General features: G+C 47.1%; 1 protein-coding gene across 3 annotated transcripts in view; it reads right to left on the bottom strand.

Annotated features, from left to right (window-relative positions):
* Positions 1-17501: 17501 nt before the first annotated feature.
* The window catches only part of LOC138161850 (sialic acid-binding Ig-like lectin 14), a 138660-nt gene continuing 130243 nt past the window's right edge, over positions 17502-25918 (bottom strand). Inside the window, exons 1-8 of one of the 3 annotated variants that reach the window (XM_069088860.1) lie at positions 24232-24356; positions 23788-24156; positions 22855-23139; positions 22455-22505; positions 20659-20919; positions 20277-20561; positions 18440-18554; positions 17502-18249 (exon numbers count right to left, since the gene is read on the bottom strand). In XM_069088860.1, coding sequence (XP_068944961.1) covers positions 18192-18249; positions 18440-18554; positions 20277-20561; positions 20659-20919; positions 22455-22505; positions 22855-23139; positions 23788-24156; positions 24232-24265 — 1458 coding nt within the window. In that variant the 5' untranslated portion in view covers positions 24266-24356 and the 3' untranslated portion in view covers positions 17502-18191. Of the gene's footprint in view, positions 18250-18439; positions 18555-20276; positions 20562-20658; positions 20920-22454; positions 22506-22854; positions 23140-23787; positions 24157-24231; positions 24357-25918 lie in introns of those variants that run through there. The other 2 variants (XM_069088861.1, XM_069088859.1) reach the window with 2 other exon arrangements.

Below are 25918 nucleotides of genomic sequence, written 5' to 3'. Positions count from 1 at the left end.
GCTGCTGTGACAGTTTCCAGACTGCTGAACATATAAACACCAAAGAGAAAATAAAAGGTCAGTCAGGAACTCTGTTGTAAGGGAAAAGAAACAGCGTGTTCTGACCCCTGCCCCCAGGGGGAAGAAGTGGCAGGGGTCCCTGGCCTGCAGATTGTAGGGGAACCAAGTGACCATTCAGAGGCTAATCACTCATTCTTTGTCCTACCTGAATCTGGACCTTGGTCATGGGTGGTGGTCCTGGGTGTGTGGCCAGTGTGCCAGAGATCATGGGGGCTATAGAGAGGCTGACCAACTAACAACTCTGACAGCTGTGAAAACCCCAGCGATTGTGGACAAAGCTCTCTCCATTCTGTAAGCAGAGTTCTACCATGGCAAAGAGATCAAAAGTCAAGTAGTTAGGAAGAAGAGGAAGCACAATCAGACCATACAACCCTTTTCTGGGGACAAAAAGAATCAAAGCATGGAACTGGAGGAGGAAAATGAAGTAAGAACTCTTGCATCAAAAGGTCCTGATATGAAAATATGAACTGATCACAGGCCATCAAGGAGCTCAGGAAGGATTTTGAAAATCAAGTAAGAGGAGCAGAGGAAAAACTGGGAAGAGAAATGAGAATGAAGCAAGAAAATCATGAAAAGTGAGTCAACAGCCTGCTAAAGGAGACCCAAAAAATATTCTGAGGAAAGTAACACCTTAAAAAGTAGACTAACTCAAATGGCAAAAGAGGCCCAAAAAGCCAATGAGGAGAAGAATTCCTTAAAAAGCCGAATTTGCCAGATGGAAAAGGAATTTAAAAAACTCACTGAAGAGAATAACTCCTTCAAAATTAGATTGGAGCAATTAGAAGTTAATGACTTTATGAGAAATCAAGATACTATAAAACAGATCCAAACAAATGAAAAAATAGAAGGCAATGGGAAATATCTCATTGGAAAAACCACTGACCTGGAAAATACATCCAGGAGAGATAATTTAAAAATTATTGGACTAATTGAAAGCCATGATCAAAAAAGAACCTAGACATCATCCTTCAAGAAATCCTCCAGGAAAATTGTCTTCATATTGTAGAACCACAGGCCAACATAGAAATCGAAAGAATTCACTGATCACCTCTTGAAAAAGATCCCAAAAAGAAAACTCCTAGGAATATCATTGTGAAATTTCAGAATTTCCAGGTCAAGGAGAAAATGTTACAAGCAGCCAGGAAGGAACAATTTTACTATTGTGCAAACACAAGATCTGGCAGCTTCTACATAAAGGGATCAAAGGGCTCAGACTATGATATTGCAGAGGTCAAAGGAGCTGGGATTAAAACCAAGAATTACCTACCCAGAAAATCTGAGTATAATGCTTCAGGGGAACATATCATCATTCAATGAAATAGAGGACTTTCAGGCATTCTTGATGAAAAAACAAGAGTTGAACAGAACATTTTAACTTTCATCCACAAGAAGCATGAGAAGGTAAATAGGAAAAAGAAAGCATAAGGAACTTATTAAAGCTGAACTATTTACATTCCTACATGGAAAAATGTTCATTGGAACTCATGAGCCTTTTCTCAATATGAGCATAATTGAAAGGAATAAATATGCATGTATATGTGGACATATATATGTATAGGAGGGTATGTATGTATAAATATATGTGAGTGTGTGCATATGAGTGTACATGTATACATAGACAGAGGGTACAGGACGGGTTGAATAGGAAGGGATGATATCTTAAAAATAAAATTAAGGGGTGAGAGAGGAATATATTGGGAGAAGGAGAAAAGGAGAGATAGATTAGGGTAAATTATGTCATATGAAAGAGGTAAGAGAACACTGTTAAAAAGGAGGAGAAGAGCAGGAAGGTGAAAGGGAATGGGTCAACTTTATCCTTTGAATTTGGCTTAAGGATGGAATAACTTACACATTCTACTGGCTATCTTACCCTACAGAAAAGCAGGGGGTAAGGGAACAAGAGGGGGGGATGATAAAAGGGAGGGCAGATTAGGGAAGAGGGTAGTTAGAAGCACACACTTTTGAAAAGGGATGGGGTCAAAGTAGAAAATAGAATAAGTAGAGATTAGGATAGGATGGAAGGAAATATAGTTAGTCTTTCACAATATAGCTATTATGGAAATGTGTTGGGTAACTACACATGTACAACCTACGTTGAATTGCTTGTCTTTCTGGGGGTGGGGGGAGGAGGAAAGAAAGGAAAGACTCTGGAACTCAAAGTTTCAAAAAACAAATGTTAATGCATGTAACGTGCAACTGGGAAATAAGATATACAGGCACTGGGGTAAAGAAATCCATCTTGCTATACTAGAAAGTAATGGGGGAATGGGGGAGGATATAAGAGAGAACAGATTGGGGGAAGGGGTATTCAGTAGGCTCGCTATTTTGGGATGGGGTAGGGGAGAGATGGGGAGAAAAATTTGTAACTTAAAATCATGTGGAAATGAATTTGAAAACTAAAAATAAATAAATATATTTAAGAAAAAAGAGAAATGAATGAATGAAAACATTTATTAAGTACTTACACTGTTCAACACACTGTACTGAGCCCAAGAAATATAAACACAAAAACTGAGATAGTCCCTGCTCTCAAGGAACTCACATTCTATTGGAGGAAGCAACACAGCTGGCTATAATCCAGAGGGAAAGGCACCATGGTTGTTGGGGCACAACAGCCAATCTCACGGCGATAACCACTTTTTTATGGTCACTTCCATTAATAAAGCTCAATAAATTTATTTCAAATGTTGAGTCCTGGTTGAGAATTTTCTTTTCTAGGTCTTCAGTAACTGTGGTTTCAGCCCTTCTAGAGACAGTTGCCAGATCACACCTCCATGGAGAATAGTGTCTGGGATTATGGTTTTGAAGGTCAGGCTAGAACCATGGATGGTGGTCTGGGGGAGGTGCTGTCACCTCCCAAGTTCTTGTGTTTACCTGACCAGTTTAGCAATGGTTAGCTGTTGGTCATGGTGAGGAAGATTAGACCCTTTCAAACAGTGCTTACTCCCTCAGTGATCAGATTGATGGTCCAAGGCATGCTGCCCTCTCAAGGATGTTTGGTTAACCTTCCAGTGAGAGATCATTACACTCACTCCCATATTGCTACTATTCTGTTCTGAGTGATATGATGAATGTTTCTCCTTATGCATCAAGGACAGAGTCAGCTTATCAGGGAACTGAGAGGAGCACTTTCCTAGAAGGCAATTGCAAGTGTATATCTCTTTCACACAGCATTCTTGATGTGCTTTCCTGCTCTGATTTCATTAAATGTTTTGTGTTGATCATTTCATGTCAGACTGGCTTGATTGTTGAAACAATTCCCTGGATGGAAATCTGAGCCATGCTGACCAAACCTACTTGAACTGCTGACTGAAGATAGTACTCCAAGCCCAGGAAGCAGCAAGCACCCCCAGAGTCATCTGGGGAACAGGAACTGATCCTCCTACTGTGGCAGACGTAGCATAACACTTCTGCCTCATACTAAGTTTGTTCACCACTCAAACCACTAGGTTTTTTTTTCCTTATGAACTATTCTGTAGACTTGCTTACCCTATACTATAAATGTACAATTTATTGTTTCAAGATTTTTAAAAATTAATTTGTCTGTCTCTCTCCCTATTCTCCCCACACTCAATGAACAAATTAGACACACATGCACACTCTCTGTGTGTGTCTCTCCCTGAAAAAAAAAGGTCTCTAATCATTGTCTCATAGCCTGGCAAAGCAAATTTCCACTTTGGTAATGCCTGAGATTGCATGTACCTTCCTGCATTTAACTTCCAATAAGGAGGAGAATGCATTAGAAGAAGAATTGGTCAAATGGGAAAGGAGGTCCAAAAGCTCAATGAAGAAAAAATTCCTTCAAAATTAGGATGGAGTTTATAGAAGGTACCGACTTGATGAGAAATCAATAAATTATAAAACAGAACCAAAAGAATGAAAAATAGAAGACAATGTGAAATATCTCATTGGAAAAGCAGCCGACCTGGAAAATAGATCCAGGAGAGAGAATTTTAAAATTATTGGGTGAGCTGAGAGCCACGGTCAGAAAAAGAGTATAGACATCATCTTTCAATTATCAAGGGTTCTGCTCCTCCTTCAGCTGCTCAGGCACCTCACTGGTCCCACTTGCTTCTGAGCCTTCCCCTTGAAGCCCAGGCATGTCCAGTAACAGGGCCAAGGCCAGGGCCAGGGCAGCCAGGCGGCCCAGCAGGCAGTCTCTGTTTCCAGGCTCTTCACAATGAGACATTTTGGGATCTTTTGCTTCCCTTCTCCCTGTAGTTAATAGTTTGCATGGTGGAATTGATGCAGAAGTAGAGATGGCTGACAGTGTCAACACATTTCTCCAGGCTCTTGTCAGGGGAATGAAGAACTCCATGTGGGGCTTCTGCACCATCTCCAATTCGGATGCCCGAATCCAACGGGAGAGGGAAGGGCAGGGTCAAAGAAGGGCAAGAGAAGAGCCCAGAGTGAGGAGAGGAAGCAGGAGAGTGAGCCAAAGATAGTGAGCAGAATTTTCCAGTGCTGTGCTTGGAACGCAGGAGTATTTTGTTTCAGTCTCCTTTTGTTTTACTGAATATTTATCCGTGCTTCAGTCAGTAACAGCTCAAATTATTGGAGACCCCTCTCTGCATGGAGATGTCTGGTACTGGCTGGAGAAAGTATGGGAGAAGATGATAAGGGGAGGGGGGTGATAGAAGGGAAAGCACACTGGGGGAACCAGTAATCAGAATGCATGCCATCTCTGGGTGGGGGAGGGGAGAGATGGGGAGAAAATCTGGAACTCAAAATCTTGATATAAATGTTGAAAACTAAAAATGAATAAATTAATCAATTATGGGTCTAATCCAGTTTCTTCCTTGTGAGAAAACTATATTGAATTCTGGGAACTGGGAAGAAATTATGTTGCAACATTTGAACTTATCTCTGTGTGGCAGGGAAGCTGGACTCCCTCTACCCACTGCTCAGAGACCCTTAACTAAGGACCTGGTCAGATCCAAAGATTGATACAAGGAGTTTTCTCACAATTGTTCATCTCAAGCAACCCATACACCTTATCTGAAAACTGTCTCCATACTGGTCAATCAGTTACTATGGTCTTGTTATTGGGATTGAATACAGACCCTTGGGGGAAGTGAGATATCTTTTTCTGATTTCAGGGAATTGCATTCATTTGCTCTTCCCCTCCTAACTTAGAAAGTCCCTAAGCTTTCCTATAATTAGAAATCAGATGACCTAATTATGTATCTTGTCCTGTATCCTGCTTATTATTATCTTTAAATCCATAAAAATCTGTATCCCCCGTGTTCAGGGTCTAGTGCCAAGCTGAGGATGCCTGGTCCCAATTTGTTATGCAATCAACAGGTATAGCTTAATAAATTGGTAAGCCACCCTTTGACCCAAAAATAGTTCTACTAGGTCTATGCCCCAAAAAGACCAAAGAAAAATGAAAAGACTCTCCATATTTACAAAAATATTTATAGCATCTCTTTTGTGGTGGCAAAGAACTGGAAATTCAGGGGATGCCCAGCATTGGGGATATGGTTGAACAAGTCATGGTATGTGATCATGAAGGAACACTACTTTGCTATAAGAAATGATGAGCAGGATGCTTTAAGAAAAACCTGGGGAGACCTACATGAACTCATGCAAAACAAAGAAAGTAGGACAAGGGGGACATCGTATGGAGTGACAACAATTTTGTATGATGATCAGCTGTGAATGATTAGCTGTTATTTTTTTTTTCATTTCTAATCAGAATTTACTTATTTATTTTTTAGTCTTCAACATTCATTTCAACAAGATTTTGAATTCCAAATTTTCTCCCCATCTCTCCTACCTCCCACTCCAAGATGGCACCCATTCTGATTAGCTCTTCCCCCAGTCTGCCCTCCCTCCTATCACCCCCCCCTTAACAGATTACTATTACCCTATCACCCCCCCCTTCCCCTTTACTTTCTTGCAGGGCAGGATGGATTTCTCTACCCTATTACCTGTATATTATTACCCAGTTGCAAGAAAAACATGTTTTGACATTTGTTTTTAAAATCTTTGAGTACCAGATTCTCTCCCTTCATCCCTCCCTACCCATGCCTACTGAGAAGACAAGCAATACAATATAGGTTACACATTTGTAGTTATGCAAAACATTTCCATAATAGACATTGTAAAAGACTAACTATATTTCCCTCCATCCTATCTTGCCCCACCTTATTCTATTTTCTCCTTTGACCTTGTCCCTTTTCAAAAATGTTTGCTTCTGACTACCCCCTCCCCCAATCTGTCCTCCCTTCAAATACAATGATCTAAGGAGTTATTTATGAGGAAAAAGGTTATCCACCTCCAGAGAAAGAGCTGGAGTCTGAATTCAGATTGAAGCAAGCTTTTGAAACCTTTTTTTAATTATTCTTGTTTCTTTGGGTTTTGGACTGCATTTTCTTTTGCAACATGATTAATGCAAAAATGTTTTGCACGACTGAACATGTGCAATCTTTATCATGTTGATTGCTTTCCCAAGGAGGTAGGAGGTAGGAGGGAAGGAGAAAGGAAAGCAATATAGAACACAAAATATTTTGAAATAAATGTTAAATTTTTTGTTTACATCTAATTAGGAAAAAAATTAAAATTAAATGTAAAAAATTAAAGTGATATTCTCAGAAGCTTGAACCTTTTTTCCCTCAGTTATTTTAGATTTTACCCATCACAATCTGTGTCTGTCTGTCTATCCATCTTTCTGTTTACCTTTCTGCCTAACCATCTGTATCTCAGTTCAACTCATTCTCCCATTGGGACAGTCTTCTACAGGTTTAAAAGGCCAGAGCATCAGGGAGTAGAAGGAGACCCTGCTTTGCAGTCTGGGGAATTGGGTTGGAAATTTGGCTCTGTCACTTCCCAGCCCTATGACTTCAGGGGAATTGCATTTCCCCTCTGCTCTTCTGTTTCCCCACTTGGGAAGCAAGAAGGTTGTACCAGACAATTTACTTGTCACCACAGCCCTGAGGGATAAGCGGTCAAGGTTTTATTGTCCTAGAGAGGGGAAGGAACTCTTGTAAGGCCACGCAGAAAGTCAGCCTTTTTAAACCCTGCAATGTCATCTGGGCCTTTTAGAGATGAATATGGAGAAACTGAGGAAGGGACATGAGCAGTTTTTGCAGGTCATAATAATAGCTGACATTTTTAGGCCTGTGAAGGCAGTCAGATGGTGCCATAGTGCACAGAGCACCACACCTGGAGTCAGGAAGACCTGAGTTCAAATGCTGCCACAGAGACTTCCAAGATGTGTGACCCTGGGCAAGTCACTTAACCTCTGTTTGACTCGGTTTCACCATCTGTAAAATGAAGATAATATTAACATCTAACTCCCAGGGCTGCTGTGAGGATCAAATGAAAGAATATTTGTAAAGCATTTGGGAAACCTTAAAGTGCCGTGTAAATGTTAGCGACTACTACCATGAGATATCTCACACTGGATCATTGGATTGTAGCTTTAGAAGTGAAAACACCCATAGGGATTCAGTCTCCTCATGTTACATCTGAAGAGCCAGATGAGGCAGAGGGACGTTAGGGGGTGCGATCCACAGTCAGGTCTATACACTTAGCCACCAAGCTTGTAGACACACGTAGCTTTGAAGCCACATCCCCCACATCCACAATCAGTGTTTCTGGCACCTGGGCAGCACCTGGGAGTGGCCTAAAGAAGAAAGAGTAGTCCATTACAGCTTCTGTATGTCTCCTCAGCCCAGGTCCCCACTGCTCCATGCCATTCCCAAGGCACCTCTGAGACAATGTGGAAGAGTGGAAGGAATGTTGGACATGGAGACAGAATTCAATTAACCAAAGATTTATTAAGGCACTGGGGAGACTAAAGGAGGAAAGCAGGGCCTGTCCTCAAGGAGCTTACATTTCCTTGGGGTGTGGGGAAGAGGAGATAGAATATATGCACAGTTAAGTCATTGCAAGGTAAATCTGGTCTAGAGTTGGCCTCCCCATCAGGATAACTTAGGTTCAAGTCATGGTATCCTAGACGGGGAGCCGCTTGCTACCTTCAATAGGGTCTAGGGCAACCCACCTATTTTAGAGGTGAGAAAATTTCAAGTAGGGCAGGATTAGAGATTTGTGCAAGGTCATAAGGATAAGAAGTGATAAGGTGGGATATGAACCCAGATCCTATAATTCCAGAGTCAGTGTTGTCCTGTCCTCAGTTTCAACTAGTTTTGTGATTCTAGGCATGTCATTTAACCCTAAGTACCCTAAGGAATTCGGGCAACTAAGACTTTAAGGCTAAAAGTAGCAAGATGAATTGATTGATGAAGTTCTCTGTCCCAATGAAATCATAAGAAAGATAGAGTAAGAAATAAGAAAAGAAAAAAGGAAACAGAAAAGTATAAAAAAGGATAAGGAAGGAAATAAGGAAAGAAAGGAAGGGAGGAAGGAAGGAAGGAAGGAGGGAAGGAAAGAAGGAAGGAGGGAATATAAACATAAGTAAGTGAGAGTTTGAGTTCTGGCTTATCCCTTCCTGGTTGTGTCATTTTGTGCGGTACGGTATAAAGTTCTGGATTCAGAGTCAGGAAGACCTGGGTTTATCTCCTCAGATATTTACTATGTGTGTATAGCTTGAGAAAGTCACTGAATCTCTCTTGGCTTCAATTTCCTTTTTCATAGAATGAGGGGGCTCAGCCCAATAACCTCTAAGGCCTCTTACATGTCTAACTCTGTGATGCCATGTTTTTTTCTGAGCCTTAGTTTCCTCATGAGTGAGATGAGTTTGGAAATACTCGAGCACCAAGCCAAGGGCCTTCATAGTATGTACTTAGTAAATATTAAGTTGAAATATTTGATAAATGACCTTGTTACTGGGACTTGATCAATACTTTGCTCTGTTTCTCTCTAATGCGCTTATCTATCATGACATATTATCATTCCTTGTATTTGTCCCTTATTTCTTTGCTAGACTGGAAGATGCTTGGGGGTAGGGAATTTGGCTTATCCAAATCCTGTGTCTCCCCCTGTGCGTAGTCTGAAATGGGAAATTCTGGAGACTATAGCTCTAATCAGGGACCCAACCTAGCTTATCAAAGAAATGCCTAGTCAAGTAAGTGCAAGAGACAGCCATCCAGCTAAGATGCTGCCTCCTGTGAAGAGCTGACACTGTCCAGCAGCAGAGTGACCCAGCCTAGCAGTGGATTGAACCAGCACAGCAACGAGGCCAGCAATCCAGCACATGCTCAGCAGTGAACTTTGCAAGGACATTTCAGGAAGGACAAAAGTCCCGAGGCCCTGAAGTTCCAGAGTTCTTAGTTACCTTGGCCACATGTGCTCACTGGACATGTGCCCCATCATCATTCACTAAGAGTTGGTGCTCACTCCCTCCACCCATACAGACATACACTGTGGGTATTGGTGGGAAAGTGGGTGCCAGGTTTTGGGGAGGGAGGCTTTGCAATTCTTGTTCTTGTTAATGCCTTTTGAATGTTATTGGGAAGCACACTGGTGGGGGCTCAGGAGCTCCAGGGTTAGGTATATGGTGTCCAATGAAAATGACCCCTAGAGACCAAGGTAATAGATAACTGAGGATCCCACTCAATGAAGAGGAGCCTGAGTTTGGGGAGGGGCCACTACACTGGACTTGTGTTTTATCCCGGTACTTGGCTGAAAATTCCATGAACATGGGGAATGAGTCTTATTCAAATCTGTCTGGAGCAGGTGTTTAATACATGTTTGTGGAATGAATGATAATGGAGAGGAGGAACTGACTTGCTAACCACCCAGTGTAGAACCAAGGCTGAGGCCTCAAAAGTTGCTCAATGGAACCTAATCTCTGAGTACTCAGTGAGGGGGTCAGTGGATCCATGGTCTTCTCCAGCCTTCACTCCTTGGAAGTTGAGGCAGGCGTAATGTAGCTCATCTGGTCCACCCTCAGAAGCTGCTGGGGTTGGGGCTGTGTCTGCAGCTGGTGGAATGGGATCCAGGGACAGGCCCCCCCAGAATGGCCCCTTGGGGTCCTGGAGTAAGAGCAAAGAAGAATTCAGTCAAAGCAGGTCCCCAGCATGGGGAGAGGAGTAGAAGGTGAGGGAGATGGCCTTGGGGCAGAGAGGGAGCTGGGGACTGAGAGAGCTGGGGGAACCACTGGAGTTGGGGGCTGGCATTCTCTACCTCTGCTCCCTCCCTGGATGCTACTGCTGCTGACTTCTTCTCAACATCTTCACCCTGAGGAGGCAGAAAGGCAGAGTTGGTGCAGGGGAGAGAACCCTGGACTTGGATCCAGAGAAGTAGGGCCCTGTCACTCACTCTCTGCCTGACCCTGGCCATATCATTTTCCCTCAATGGCCTCCTCTTTGTTCATTTGTAAAATGAGGTGACCAGACTCCAGGGTCTGTAAGGTCCTTCCCCTGTGACATTCTCCTGTTCTGTCATCTCCAAGCTCCAAATGCCACAAACCTATGAACCACAGGAGGGTCTAGGAAAGACCATAGGGCTGAGGATCAAGAGACTTGCACTTGACACTATTCCCCTCCGGGGTCTTGGGAAAATCCACTTCTCACTCTAGGCCTCAGTTTCCTCATCTGTGAAATGAAAGCCCAGGATGAAATTGTCTCTAAGCTCTCTTCCTTTTCTACATCCTGAGATCCTATGGGATAAAATTGTTCCTCATCATAGGGGCCTAAAGGCTTCTTCCACTATGCTTCCCAAATGGGTCCTCACTGGAGCAAGGCAATCCTTTCACTTCTCCTCCATCAATTCTCTATCCCACTCACCACAGCAGTAATTCCAAACCTTGTCATCTGTCCTCAGATGCCTCATCCCTTACCCTCTCCACTTACGACTCTGAGGACTTTGCCCAAATGATTGAGGGTGTTGTCTAAGACCCCCTTCTTGTCCCCTCTTCCTTTTCTCACCTCTCTGAGAGATATCAGGAAATGTCTCCCTCACCCCCCATCAGTGAGATGTCTTCCATACCTCCCCCTTCATTCTGATCATGGATGAAAAACAGGCTCTCCTTTTGGTCCAGGCTAAAGCCTCTACCTGCAGCAGATGCTCTCACTATCTCCCCCCTCTCTCTGAAAACTCTTCCTATCCACTTATTCCTGACCCACTGCCAATAAACATTTCTATGTCACCCCCATCCTTATGAAATGAAAATCATTGATCATCTCCCGAAAGATATGCTAAAATGAAAACTCCCAGGAATAGTATAACCAAATTCCAGAAACTCCAAGGAATATTATAGGCAAATTCCAGAGCTCCAAGGTCAATGAGAAAATATTGCATCAGGCAGAAAGAAGCAGTACACATACTGTGGAACCACAGTCAGGATCACACAAGATTTGACTTCACCTGTTATAAAGGGCTGCTAGGTAAGAGAGTGGATAGAGTGTCACAACTGAAGCTGCCCCTTAATATATCTTGCCTTCCCCTTAATTAGACCTAAGGGGATTTGAAGACCTTCCCTCCTTTGAAGATATACCCTACCCTTAATAGATTGAATGTAATCACATGGAGCCTATTGTGGGAGGAGTTGGCTGAAGGGTGGAGCAGAGCCCACAGGAAGCTGGACTTCAGAGCACCTAGAGACTGGAGGGAGGGGAGGACACACCCAGTTAGACTTGTGAATGAATGTTGGTTTGTGGGGAAGCTAAAGATGCTGTGGTTCTCTGTGTTGTTATGGCTTATTGACTTTGCTACTACTATGATGGAATTGGCTTACTGGTTTTGAGATAACTTTTCTGGTGTCTGAATAAATGTTTTCCTTCTGTCTTCTATATGGAGAGTCTGTTTTATTATTATTTTTTTTGATTGAGCACTTTGTCAGCATATTTGTAGTCACTGTTGCTGCTGTGAATATTGTGTTGGAGCTACAAGTACCTGGATTTCCTCAGTGACAAACTCAAAGATCCAAGCTCTTGGGGTAAGAATAGAATATTCTTAATATTAATAAGTTAACCTATAACTTAACACTTACTATCAATGGACCTTGGGCAAGCCACTTAGCCTCAATTGCCCTGCCTTCCCCCGTGAAAAACACAACAAAAATATTTATATGATAATTTGTAAGACAGAAACAACAAAACAAGCTCTCAGGAGACTGAAATGTTCATGATGTGAACCTAAGAATCTTCTTTCAAAGGAGCCCAGTGTAATCACCACCAGGATCTAGATTCCCACACCCAGCAGCCCTTTGCCCTCAAGGCAAACACTGCACCTGCCCTGACTGAGCCTAAAGGCTCAGCCTGGATGGCCAGGCTTCTGTCCCCTACTGACTGCAGCTCCCAGACCCATCTCCTGCAGCCTCTTCCTACACAAGCCCCTCAGACCCCCCAGATCAGCCCTGAAACCAAAATCAGGGCACCAGGGAGCAAGGCCTCCCCATCTGACCTGGACTGTAGATAGCCAGGTCAGCTTCCCCAAGAGGGAAAACTTGAGAGGTCCAGTGGACAGAGCCCTGCCCTGGGAACTGGACCCCAAGGTGGGCCTCCTCCCTCTCTGCCCAAGCCTGGTGCAGTGGAGAGGTCACTACCTTTAGATTCCACATTTAGAGCTCACACCTCTCTGGTCCTGGGGCCCTGTGGGAACTAGGTCAGGATCTCCTCACAGCTCTGAGCCTCAGCTTTCCCTTTTGGACAACGGGGATAAGAACTCTCCCACTCCCCATCTAATAGGACTGTGGGAAAGAAAATGGTTTCTAACCTTCAAAGTCATGAGCAAACGGGAGCTGAGGTCATTCCAAGAGGAGGCGCAGCCCAGGACAAAGAGAAGCTGGGCCTGCAGAGGGAGAGGCCCTGTCTCTCCTGCCTCCCTCCTCCCCTGACATCCATGCCCACACTCAGAGTAGAAGCTGAAGCACCCGGGTCCCCTTCCTGCCCTTGTCCTGGGGCTCTACTATTACCTATAGTCCTGCTGTCCTGGGTGATGGTGCCCCACCAGGGCTTTCATTATTGATGTTCTGGTAGCCTTAGGACCTTTCTGTCTTTGATCTCCTTGGGATTCAATCTCAGGGAAAACAGTTGGCAGCTCATTGGTGCAGATTCAGGACTGTTCTCCAAGCTGTAAGTGTGCAGGGCCCTGCTGATTCAGAGACAAGTCAGATCTGCGTGCCCTCAGGGATCTTCCTGTCAACTTAGGACAGGAGGAGAAAAAGCTCATACAGAGCCCAGGAAAAAGCCCTTCTGGGCTCCCTGCTCCAGCTCCCTCTCATCATGCTGACAGTGGAGGGTGGGTGGGGAGGAGGAGCACTGCACCTGGGCTCTCCCTCTGGTGCCCCCACTACCCTGTGCTGTAGGTACCAAGGTAGGCGTCCTCCAGGCCATCCCCAGCTTGGAGGCTTCCAGCCCTGGGCTGCCTCCTGGTGCACCAGCTCAGGCCTGGCTCTGACTATTTCACTCAGTGCCTTGTGGACTACATCAGCCTTTGTCTGGTGTCTAAACATCTTAGAATGCCTTCAAATGAACTGAGACCTTGTCCATATATGAGTTTAGAGGAAAATCCCTTATCACCTGCCTTACTCTGGAACGTGATTGCTGGATTCACTCCTAGAGTCTGGGCCTCCTCTGATTAATGGGTAAGAGGCTGGAACCTGCCCCTCTCACAACATATCCACATGTAAATATGGAGATTGATGCCTGCTCAGGAATGGGAAGAAGGAGGAGTCCCTGTGGAGATGACCCTGTGGGTCACATAAGCAGGCCACAAAGTCCTGTTACATTCTCTATTTTTAGGAACTCCAATACCGCATTATTTATGCATATCTCCATGTAAAGGAGGCCTTGTTTTGTACTGTGTCTGGAATAAAATGTAATTTCCCTTCTTTCTCTTGACATGATTTTATTGGTTCAACCAGTAAAACTACAGTAGGAGACGAAGATCCCTGTGTGATGGAAAGAACTTGGATCTGGGCTTTCACTTCTCTCCTTTTCTATCTCTATTTGAAAGTGTTATTACAGATTATGCTGGTGGGAATTCCCTGCAGCAAATCCCGTTTTCCTAACCCTTGATTGAGACTATATAGATAAAAATGATAGAGACATAAAGGTTATGCACACACACATTTCTATATGATTCCCATGGGCAACAAATAATTCCTTTCTTCCCTATCACTCTGTATTTTTAAAAATTGGGGAGATTCATGTTTAGGAGAACAGTTTTTAAACTTGTGTTTCCTCATCCCTTCCCTTAAAAAAAATTCAAGTAATGGGATAAGAAAAATCAAGGAGTAGCGTTGTGTGTTCAGTATTCACATAGGAGGAAATCTGAGAACCAGATGGAGGAAGCATAGAATGGGGGATCTGGAAGAAGACCAAAGAAGGAAGGAAGGAAAGCATTTCTCTCTCAGACTAAAGACTGCCTGGACATAAAAGGCAAAGGAAATATCAGTATGTTTGTCCGTCTGATCACAGGCCGGACATAGAGGCAGGAGATGGCATTGATGAGGGATTTCAGTTCTAAATATCTGCTGGATCTCTGTCTCTCTGTCTCTCTGTCTCTGTCTCTCTTCTCTTACTTATCTCACTCTTTTTAACCCCGACACACACACACACACACACACGAACACCCCCATACACACACACACACGAACACCCCCATACACGTACACACACACAGAAGAAGCAACGCATTACTGATTGACCTCACTGCTGGTCTCCTCTTTAAAGGGCAGATGAAAGAATCCTCTTCTGGAGCTGATACCACAAGAAAGGGAGGAAATATTTCCTGGGGTCAAAATGGTGACAGCCCTAGAGGAGAGTGATCTCTCTACCGGAGAGCCTGTGGTAGAGAAGCATAGGCCACCTGGGCATAGGCCAGACACTGACCAGGGAGATTTCAAAGGATTCAGAGGAAAACCAGACTGGACCCCAGATAATAGAGTGGCCAGCTCAGATGTGGTCAGCCCAGGAAGGAAGCAGGACATTTTAGAATAAGATTCTGAAGAAACCAAGGGAGGAAAAATGGGATTTATCTAAAAAGCAAATGTACGTGGAAATGGAGATTTAAAAATAAAGAAAGAAATATGCAGAAGGCATAAGCAAGGGTGGAGCCAAGATGGTGGAGTCAAAACAGGGCCTCCACATGGCTCTGGCTCCTACCACCTCCAATATATGTAAAAAGTTGACTCTAAACAAACTTTAGAGCTGCAAAACCCACAAAGTGACGGAGAGAAACAATCTCCTGCTGAAGGCCGCCTGGCAGACCAACAGAAAGGGTCTATCACACCGAGCTGGGAGCCAAGGGAAGCCCACTTGAGCTTCCTGGGTCTGGCCCCAGGACAGCCCCAACCAGCCAGAGCAGACTTCAGGAGAGTGAATCATCACCAGCTGTGGCAGTTTCCAGACTTCTCAACCCCTAAACTCCAAAGAGAAAGTAAAAGGTCACTGGGGAACTCTGTTAGAACTGGGTAGAGAAGAGTGTGGTCTGGCCCCTGCCCCCAGGTGAGAAGTGGCTGTGCCGAGTGGCTGCCTCAGGAGCTCCTGGCCTGCAGATCTTAGGGCGACCAAGTGTCCATTCAGAGGGTAATCGCTCCTGCTTTAACCTATCTGGATTTGGATCATGGTCTTGGGTGGTGGTCCTGGGGTGCGTGACCAGTGAGCCATAGCTTGTGGGGACTGAAGAGAGGGCACCCTCCTAATAGCTCTGGTAGCTGTCAAAATCCCAGCAATTTGGGACTAAGCTCCCTCCACTGTGGAAGCAGAGCTCTACCATGGCAAAGAGCTCAAAAGTCAAATAATTGGCTGGCAATATGAGCAAGCAGAGCCAGCACAAACAGACCATAGCATCCTTCTTGGGGATGAAAAAGATTAAAACATGTAATGGGAGGCAGAACTCCTGCACCAAAAGCTTCCAAGAAAAAATATGAATTGGTTACAGATCATGAAGGAGCTCAAAAAGGATTCTGAAGATTAAGTAAGAGAAGTAGAGGAAAAACTGGGAAGAGAAATGCGAGTAATGCCAGAAAATCATGAAAAGCGAGGCAACAGCCTGCTAAGGGAGACCCTGTGGGGAGCCAAGCCCACCCAGGCCCCCCTGCCCTTCTGTGGCAGAGTCTGAGATCATGGTAGGGAGGAGCCCTGCCAGCCCTAGCAGAGCTGAGAAGGAAAAGTTAGGTGAAAACATAGACACAAGGGTTACTTACCCAGAGGCTGACAATCATAAACGAGCGGAGATTCTAGGGCGTGGAGTCTCAACTCATGACTTTTCTCAGTAGGATGATAGTTAAAGGGAATATATGTGTGTGTGTATGTGTGTGTATATGTGTGTGCATATATGTGTGTGTATGTATACATATATATCTATATGTATAGGAGGGGGTATGCATGTATAAATATATATATGAATGTGGGCACATGTATGCTCATGTATACATAGAGGGCACAGGATGAGTGAATATATGAAGGGATGATATAAAAAAATAAATTAAGAGGTGAGAGAGGAATATATTGGGAGAAAGAGAAAGGGAGAGAAAGATTAGGGTAAATTATCTCATATTAAAAAGGCAAAAGAAAACTGTTACAATGGAGGGGAAGAACAGGAAGGTGAGAGGGAATGGGTCAAGACTACTCTCATTGAATTTGGCTTAAGGAGGGAATAACATAGACACTCAATTGGGTCTCTTACCCTACAGGAAAGTAGGGGGAAAGGGTGCAAGAGGGGAGGGTGATAGAAGGGAGGGCAGATTGGGGTGAGGGTAGTTAGCAGCAGATACTTTTGAAAAGGGACAGGGTCAAAGGAGAAAATAGATTAAGTGGGGAGTGGGATAGGGTGGAGGGAATGACAGTTAGTCCTTCACAATATAACTACTGTGGAAATGAGTTATGTAACTACACATGTGCAGCCTATAGTGAATTGATTATTTTCCCAGTGAGGAAGAAAGAAGGGAAAACATCTGGAACTCAAAGTTTTAAAAACAAATGTTTAAAAAAATTTCTTTTTACATGTAACTGGGAATAAGATATACAGGCCCTGGGGTATAGAAATCCATCTTGCCCTACTAGAATGTTGTGGGGCAGTGAAGGGGGAGGATAAAAGAGAGAACAGATTGGGGGAAAGGATATTCAGTAGGCTCTCTATTTTGGGGTTATTGGTAGGGTAAAGATGGGGAGAAAAATTTATAGCTCAAAATCTTGTGGAAATGAATATTGAAAACTAAAAATAATTAAATAAATTAGAAAAAAAAATTAAAAGAAGGCATAAGCAAGGGGAAGAGAATGGAGGAGTGTGGACCACACTTTAAAAATAGGTAGGACTGCTCAGGGTCAGAGGGAGCAGAAGGTAGGGGGGGAGGGGTTCTCCTGGCTCTGATGCTTCCTTCCTGCTCTGAGGCTGCAGGAAGAGCCAGGGACTGAGAGCTGATGTAGAGACTTATATAACCGCTTGGCCTCCACTGTGACCATGAGATGAGAAAGACTAAGAAACACTACACCGACCCTATCCCAGTGAAACTTCACAGAAACCCAGGGAGGGAGGCCCATGGGGCTTTCTCTTTCCCTTTTATAGAGGAAGAAAATGAGCCTCAGACACATTAATAATTTATTAGCCTCTTGTCACCTTGGAGGAGGGTCCCACAGTTGGCCTGTGAGGCCCTGCTTCCAGGCAGGGACCAGCCCTCTCACCCCAGACCACAGCCCAAGGGCCAGCTCAGCAGGTCAGCAGGCCAGGGGATGAGCCTCCAGGGGGGGGGGGGGCTGAGGACCTGAGGGCCTGAGCTGGGAGGGAGGAGGCTGAGAGGGCAGGCCAGGAGGAGGCCAGCCTGGCTGGGGCAGCTTGGGAAGGCTCCAGCTGACAAACATGGCAGCCCCATGAGCTAACTCCATCCCAGGCTGCTGGAAAAGAGGCCCTGGCCTGGAATGAAGGAGGGGATGGCCCAGCTGTCCTAATTCTGATTCACCCCATGGGAGCTGGGATCACTTCTGGGCACCAGGATTCAGGAAGGACAGTTTCCCTCTGGGGCTCACTGAGAGGAGGGAGCCCAAGTAGGGAAAGGCCTTGAGATCATGCCATGCGCCAATCAGAGGAAGGGCCTGGGGCTGTTCAGAGGGAGAAGAGGAGACCCAGGGGGGTCCTGAGAACTGTCTTCTAGTCCTGGAGGTTGGTCCTGTAGCTGGAGGGACAGACTTGACTTGCTGGGTCCCTGAGGACAGAACTGGGGCCATTGAGTGGAAGGGGCAGAAGGCAGGTCTGAGTTGGGTTCAAGGCCAGGAGAGCTGTCACCGAGATGGTGGGGCTGCTTGTGGAGCTGGTGGCTGCTCCCTCCCTAGGGGCTTCCTGTGAGAGAAACAGGCCCAGTTTGGCCACAGGTGGAAGAGCCAGGGGTTTAAGGCCACGGTGGGAGGGATGGGGAGTCAGGGGTGACCCCAGGGAGCATTTCTGGGCAGAAGAGTGAGGAGGGGGTTGGGGCAGTGAGTGAGGGGCAGAGATGTCATGGGCTTGGGGGTCAGAGGGCAGATATACTCACCTGGTATAATGGAGCCAGGTGAGGCCATAGGTGAGGAGAAAGCCGGCCCCCATGAGGGCTCCCCTGAGCAATGTGAGCATCAGGGGCCAAGAGCTGTGCTCCTGGGCAGAGAGGACTGTGGGAAAGAGAGAGATGGAGGCTGGTTAGAGGGGGCTTATTGTCCCGCAGGTAATAGTCTTTCCTGTCCAGCATTATTTCCTCTCAGGACTGCAGTGCCCTCCTTGAATTCCCTAGTCCCAGGACATTGCACAGCTTCTGGGAGCCAGAGATGAGATTGGGTGAGAGGCAGACCACATAAGGGAGGAGCAGCCCTGACAAGGTCCTGGCATCCCTCGCCCCACAGGAGCTGGCCCTCCCTGAGTACCCCATCACCACTACACATACACACTTACTCTAGCACCTGGGGAGTGTTTAATAAACACTAGCTGATGTGACTTCATACAAGATCAGTGAGGAGGTAGATGGAAAGCCAGCAGGTACCTGCCCCCAGGGATTCAAATCCTAAACCCTGACAAATTCGATCTTGGGTCCCCAGGTGATAAAGGAAGCAGCACGGGGCACTCAGAGCTACCCTGGTCTTTGAACCACCTTAGAAAGTGAGAGAGATGCCACAGGCTGGCAGGACCAAAGTCAAGGCTGGATTTTAAAGCAGGAAACAGGGGAATCTCTGATTGAGTATGGGCACGGGGATGGGCATGGCCTGCATTCACTCCAGGCCAGGGGGCTGGCCTCCTTTTCCAGGCCCAGTTCTGGTCTGCTTCAATGCACACTTCTTCTCCTCCACATGACGAACATGAATTCTCTCTCCAATGCTTGTCTAAAGTCCAGCTAAGTATTGTCACTGGCATTCCTCCCACAGGCCGGGTTAGTGCCAGATCAAACTAATGCACATGGTTTGTTGTCAGGGCCTGGACTTGGTGAAGCTTAGCAACTCCTTGGAATGCCAGTTTCCCTTTCTCACTGCTCACCAACCACCCCTTTCATATTCTACCCTCAGGCTTTCCAAAAACTGAAGTCAAGTTCCCTGGCCTATACTTTGTATGGTCTGTTCTCTTCCTCGTAAATCAAAAATCAGGACATTGGTCCATCTCCTGTCCTACAAGGTCCAGGTCTTTGAGATGTTATGGAGACAGGCTCAGCAATGTCTGTCCATTCTTTTAGTGACCAAGTTCCTCCGGGCCGAGTGCTCATTCACATATTGAATGGGATTTCCCACCCAAGGTCTGGATCCTAAATGTCCCTAGACCAGGTTAGTGGATGGGGGAGCACTGAAAACAAAGGAGCCTCCTGGGGTGTCAGCAAACCTTGTGGGAATCCCCAGGCTGCTGCCTTCTTGGGCAAAGAAAGGAGAGATGAAGCCTGGTTTGTATCAAACTCCAGTCTCCTGGCACAGACTCCTGACTCCTGTACTAGACTCTTCCCAGGACGTCTCCCTGGTCTCTCTGGGCATCCCCTGATGCCCCTCAGTCTCCACTCTCTTCTCTAACCTCCATTTGCCCCTGGAATCAGACCCCTCACACCCCTCCCTTTCTCCAGGAGCCCCAGGCCTCTTACCTGAAACCAACCAGACCCTGAGACTGTCCTCTCTGTGGCGGGTCCTGAGGTTGTGGCTGGACTCTACCTTCACAGTCAAGCTGCTGGGGACTTGCTGAAAAGCTCTCAGAAGCTGACATTGCTACTATTTTCCTCCACATGCTTCACCCGTAATCACTACCACAATTATGTGGCTGGTACTGCTTGAACAGCACAGATCTGGGGTGAACGCAGGCTGTGGCCTTATTGGGCCCACTGTCCTCTGGGCCCTCTGCCCCTGCTTCCTCCCTCCCCCATCCCTCACCTGGCAGCAGCTGGAACAGCAGGGTGTGGGTCCCTTGTGGGTTCTTCCCCTCACAGCTGACAGTGGTGTCAGGGACCCTGTCCACCTTCACCCTCAGGCTGCTGTTGGTCCAGGGCCCAGACCTTTTTGATATGACCTGGAAGGTGTCACTGCTACCATTGCCCTCCACAGGCCTCCCCCCTACCCACCAGCGCAGGGAGGGGGCTGGCTCTGCTTGGACAGAACAGGTACAGGACAATCCCTCCTGGACCCAGGAGCAGGAAGGGCTGAGCATCCTTGGGGGGTCTGTGGGAAGATACAGGAGATCCCCCTTAGTGGGTGACACTCTCCTTTTCCCACCAGGACCCAAGCACCCCTTGGTGCCCAGCCCCCTCACACTCACACTGCACAGAGACCCTCAGGGAGGCCTGCTTGGAGCCCAGAGGGTTCTGAGCAAGGCAGGCATAAGTCCCTCCATCTGCTGGCCCCAGGTGGGGCAGATCCAGGGGCAGGACTCCATTCTCTGAGGGCTGGGAAGAGGCCAGGGTTTGGTTCCCCAGGATCCAGCTCAGGGAAGCTGGGGGATTGCTGTTGGCAGCACAGAGCAGCTGGATGGACTGTCCCTCCTTCACCACAAGAGCTGAGCTGTTTCCTGGGATCAAATCTGAAAAAGATCAGGAGGTCGCAGCAGTGAGAACCTGGAGGGACTTGAGAGATCCACTAGTCCCCACCTTTGTTATGCCCAACAGGGACCTGGGAACTAGAAATCTGGTGTGACTTCAGCTAGATCACAAGAGGAAGGTGCCACTGGAAGAGAAGAGGACCCAAGGAAGGAAGGGAATCACCCAGGCCCAGCCCAGCCTGGATTCCTGTTCCTTCTCCCTCCCCTGTATCTTACCTGGCTAGTCCCCAGGGCCAGACAATGGAGGCCTCACCTGTCTGTCTTCCTGCTACCAGCCCACACTCAGCCTAGGTCTTGTTCCTTGCCTTTCTCTTTTTTTTCCATCCTTCTTTCCTTCCTTCCTTTTCTTTTTCTTCCTTCCTTTCTTTCTTTCATCTATCATTTTCATTCTTTTCCTTCATATCTCCTATTTCTTTCTCTTTCTTTTTTCTTTTTTTCTTAATTTCTTTCTCTATTCCTTCCTTGCTCTAATTCTTTCTCTCTCTTTCTAAGTCTTTTTCCTGTTTTCTTTCTGCTTGGCTTTCTTCTTTTATTTTTTCCTTCCTTCTTTCCTTTTTTTCTTCTTCATTTCTTTTGCTGGTCTTTGTTTTATTAACTCTTTGTGTCTCTCTCGTTTTCTCTCTCTCTGTCTGTGTCTCTGTCTGTCTGTCTCTCTAAATCTCTCTTTTTATTAATTCAGGTGAAAATATTGCGAAAGACAGAAATAACAAAATAAGCTCTCAGGAGACTGAAATGTTCACACTGTGAGCTTGGGAACTTAAATACTATGAGCCCATTGTAATCACCACTAGGGATCCAGTTTCCCACACCCAGCAGCCCTGAAGCCACAAGGCAGACACTGCACCTGTCCTGACTGAGGCTAAAGGCTCAGCCTGGATGGCCAGACTCCTGTCCCCCACTGACAGCAGCCCCCAGACCTATCCCCCGCAGCTCCTTCCTACACAAGCCCCTCAGACCCCCCCAGATAAGCCCTGAAAACAAAATCAATGCAGGAGGGAGCAAAGCGACCGCATTTGGCCTGGACTGTGGAGAGTCAGGTCAGCTGCCCAAGAGGGAAACCTTGGTAGGCCCAGTGGACAGAGCACTGTAACTGAACCCCAGGGTGGGCCTTGTCACTCTCAGCCCAGGCCTGGTGAAGTGGAGAGGTCACTACCTTTAGACTCCACATTTAGAGCTCACACCTCTCTGGTGCTGGGACCTTGTGGGAACTAGGTCAGGCCTTCCCTCTGACCCTCAGCTTTCTGATTGGGAAAATGGGGATAAGAACTCTCCCAATGCCTTTCCCTGTGGTGCTGTGGGGAAGAAAACAATTTCTAGCCCTTAAAGTCATGAGTAAACCGGAGCTGCTGTCATTCCAGGAGGAGGGGCTGCCCAGGGCAAAGAGAACTTGGGCCTTCAGAGAGAGAGCCCCTCTCTCTCCTGGCTCCCTCTTCCCCCTGACATCCACACCCACCCTCAGAGTAGAAGCTGAAGCACCCGGGTCCCCTCCCTGCCCTCACCCTGGGGCTCTGCTATACCTGACGTCCTGTTGTCCTGGGCCACGGTGATGGTCACATTCTGCACAGCGTCTGCAACAGAAGGACCAGGCTGGCTGGTGCTGGGGCTCTCTGCCCAGCCCAGCATCAGGCAGGGAAGAGATTCAATTCCAGAACCACAGAACATCAGGGTGGGAGGGAGCTCAGAGGCCATCTAGGCTAACCCTACCTGACTGACATTGGCACATGAAACCACAGAGACTGAGACAGAGAAAAAATAGGAAACCCCAGGCTGCATCTCTGCTGCGAGGCAGCTTTCCCTGCCCCGGCACAAGAAAAAGGCATCTGGTTTCCCAGGGCTTGACTACCACCCTGGGCTCTTAATGCACCTCTCCCTCACCCCTCACTTGGGGGATGCAGGCCTCCTGCCCCCAGCACTCACAGGACACATTGAGTTGGATGGTTCTCTTGGAGCTGAAATGGCCTCCAGAAAGGGTCACCTGACAGGTGAGGTTAGTGCCATGATGCTTGCGCCCAGGGATGAAGGAGACCTCTGAGGAGGGGGATGGCCCAGAGCTTTGTGGCTTGGAGGAGAGGGCAGCCCCCATCCACGAGAATGTGAGGGGCCTGTTTTCCCCACAAGCCCAAGGAAATGTACACTTCAGAGTCACTGGGCTCCCCAACTCCAGCACCTCTGGAATAGAGATGTCTGGTTTCTGGATCAAGTCTGGAGAGAAGAGAGACAGTGAGCCCTGGGCTGGGGAGGGGAATTAGACCTCAAGTGTCCTTCCAGATGCTGGTACCTCCCCCACCCCTAAGGTTCCTACTGTGTTCCCCTCATAGTCTGACCCCATTCAGGCCCTGCTCCTCACCAGCCTTCTGGGCATCCCCTGTCATCCTCAGGACCTGAGATGGTCATAGATTTAAGACAAGAGGAAGTTGCATTAAGGGCAACAGAGAACAACCCATTCATTTTACATAAGGGGAAAGTGAGTCCCACAGAGGGAAGGAAAAAATATAGGGTAAAATGCCCCAAAGGGAATCTGTCAGAAATCTGAGGTTTCAATCTCCTTCCCTTCACTGCAGCTCCAGACTTTTTTCCAGCCCAACCATGGCCACTCTCAGCCTTTCCTGGGGTCCTGGTCTTTCCCAAACAGGACCCCACCACCTTCCCTCCCCTTTGCACCTCTGGAGCCTCAGGCAGGGTCTTCACCCCACTCCCCTTTGTTTGCCCCTCCCCCTGAGGGAGTTCCCCAACTGTCCTCATGTTTTCTCTCACCCTCCCACAGGGAGGTTCAAGGTCTCCAAGGCCAGCCCTTTGCCCAGACCTCCCTGCCTCATACACTGAGAACCTCCCAAGAGAGGAGGGTCCTACCTGTCACATTCACATAAAGTCGGTCCTTGAGGTAACTGTAGGCATCATATCCATAGTCAAGACGGAAGTAGTAGCTCCCAGTGTCTGAGAACTGGGTGTCTGTGATTCTCAGAGAGCAATTCTTCATCCTGGGATCCCCAAGGAGATGGAATCTCCCCCGGGCTTGTTCCTCCACACTCCGCCGTGGGTCATTGGTGGCCACAGGCCTGCCACGTAAAACGTTAGTCCCTTCTCTGAACCAATAACCATAAAGTGGTTTGCTGCCATTGAGTGATACTTCATTGAAGTCGAAGGCACAGGGGATGTAGACACACATCCCCACCAGCACTGACAGTGAGGGCTGCACCTCCAGTCTCTGGCACAGGGACCCTGAGGGCAGACAGAGGCCTGGTCAGCATCTTCTCACCCCTCAGACCAGCCTCTGCCTGCCCCAGCCATACTCACCCTCCCAGAGCAGGGGCAGCAGCAGCAGCAGCATCTAGACACAGGACAGAGGCACGTTCTGTGGGGAGCTGTGTCACCCCCTGAACACCATAGCTCCCTCTGGCCATCTCTGTCAGACTCAGGACAAAGAGGAAGATGAAAGAGGAAGTCCTTGTGTGGAGAGAGGGAGGCCCGTCCTCAGAAGAGGAAGCCCTGTCCTCTTCCCCAGTGGGCTCCTGGGCTCCTTAACTGGGCTCAGTGGGGAGGGGCCTCCTGTCTGGGGCAGCTCCAGGGACAGGGAGGACTCAGGGGCAGGGAGAGGACCGACCTGCTGCACAGGCTGGGCCCTGGATGTTGTAGGGAAGAGCCTGTCTATGTGACAGGGGGCAGTGCCCAGGGCCTGGCCGAGAGCAGGGGCTGCCCATGACCTACTGCTGCCCCTGGATTCTGGAGCAGTTCAGCTGAAATCTGGCTTCAGGCTTTTCCTGCTGGTTATTCTCCTGTCTGAGCCTCAGTTTTCTCATCTGTAAAATGGGCATAATCACAGTATTTTCCTTTCAACCTTGCTGTGAAGATAAAACATGGTATTTCTCAAGTGTTTTGCAGACCTCAAATCACTGCAGAAGTGCTGGTGATTCTTATTATTACTTTACTCTCCTCTAAGAGCTCTCTAATCCAGTTATCTTGGCCAACTGCCTGTTTCTTAGGCATAACATTCCATCTCCCATCTCCAGGCTTTTGCCCTGGCTGTGCCACCTGCCTGGTAGCTTTTCCCCCTTCCTTTCCTTTTTCCTGGCTTGAACTGAACCTCAGCTCCAATGTCACCTCCTGCTTCCCCTTTCTATTTGTCTTCATCTATGATCCTTCTCTCTTTTAAGTTCTTGGTTATTGACCTGGTATCATCACAAACGAGTACATGTTCCTGCATTCAAAGGATTCAGAGGAAATAGAGATAGAATCCCATGCAATAGATCATCCATGCACAGAGATAATAGGCCTAGGCAGGAAGGAAGACATTTCAGGATAAGATTCTGAAAACATCAATGGAGGAAAAATGGGATTTATCTGAAAGGACAAATTTATATACAAACAGAGATTTTAAAATGAATACCAGAAATGTAGAGAAGACATGTAAGCAAGGCTGGGGAAAAGAAGGAATGAGTGTGCACCCGGCTACAGAAATAGCTGGGCCTGCTCAGGGTCAGAGTCAGCAGAAGGTGGGGAGCGGGGGTCTCCTAGGTCTGATGATCCATGTTCTAAGCTTTTTTCCAGCTCTGAGGGTAGAGGAAGAGGCAGGGACTGAGTGCTGACATAGAGACTTTAATCAGGACTGGGCCCTGCAGTGTAACCATGGATCTATAGACTTTTCATTCTTTGACCATTTTTGCTTTGGTTGTGGGTGAAATGAAGGCATGCTTTATCACCTTTGGTGCTTGCACAAGAATCATTGGTGATTTTTTACTCCCATCCCTGGAAATGATCTAATTCTGAATTTCTGACTGAAAAGTTCATGGAGCTAAAACACACAAAGCAGGGCGTGGGGAGGAGCTTGGCCAGGCCTGGGTTCAGCTTTGTGGCTTCAAGGCTTAGGTTTGTGGGCTGGGAGTCTGAAGAGGCTCCTCAGTCTCCTCTCCCTCTGGAGGGCAGAGGGCCCCCCCCTCCCACTGCTGCCTTTACAGAAGACAGAAAGTGCCCCCTCAGCTCCCTC

This window comes from Petaurus breviceps, unplaced genomic scaffold (genome assembly GCF_028583685.1).
Source record: "Petaurus breviceps papuanus isolate PSGF00001 unplaced genomic scaffold, PetGlider_PUasm1.0 185, whole genome shotgun sequence".
Taxonomy (NCBI): Eukaryota; Metazoa; Chordata; class Mammalia; order Diprotodontia; family Petauridae; genus Petaurus; species Petaurus breviceps.
Note: the sequence above shows the minus strand (reverse complement) of the source record. Positions and strands in the feature narration are given on the sequence as shown.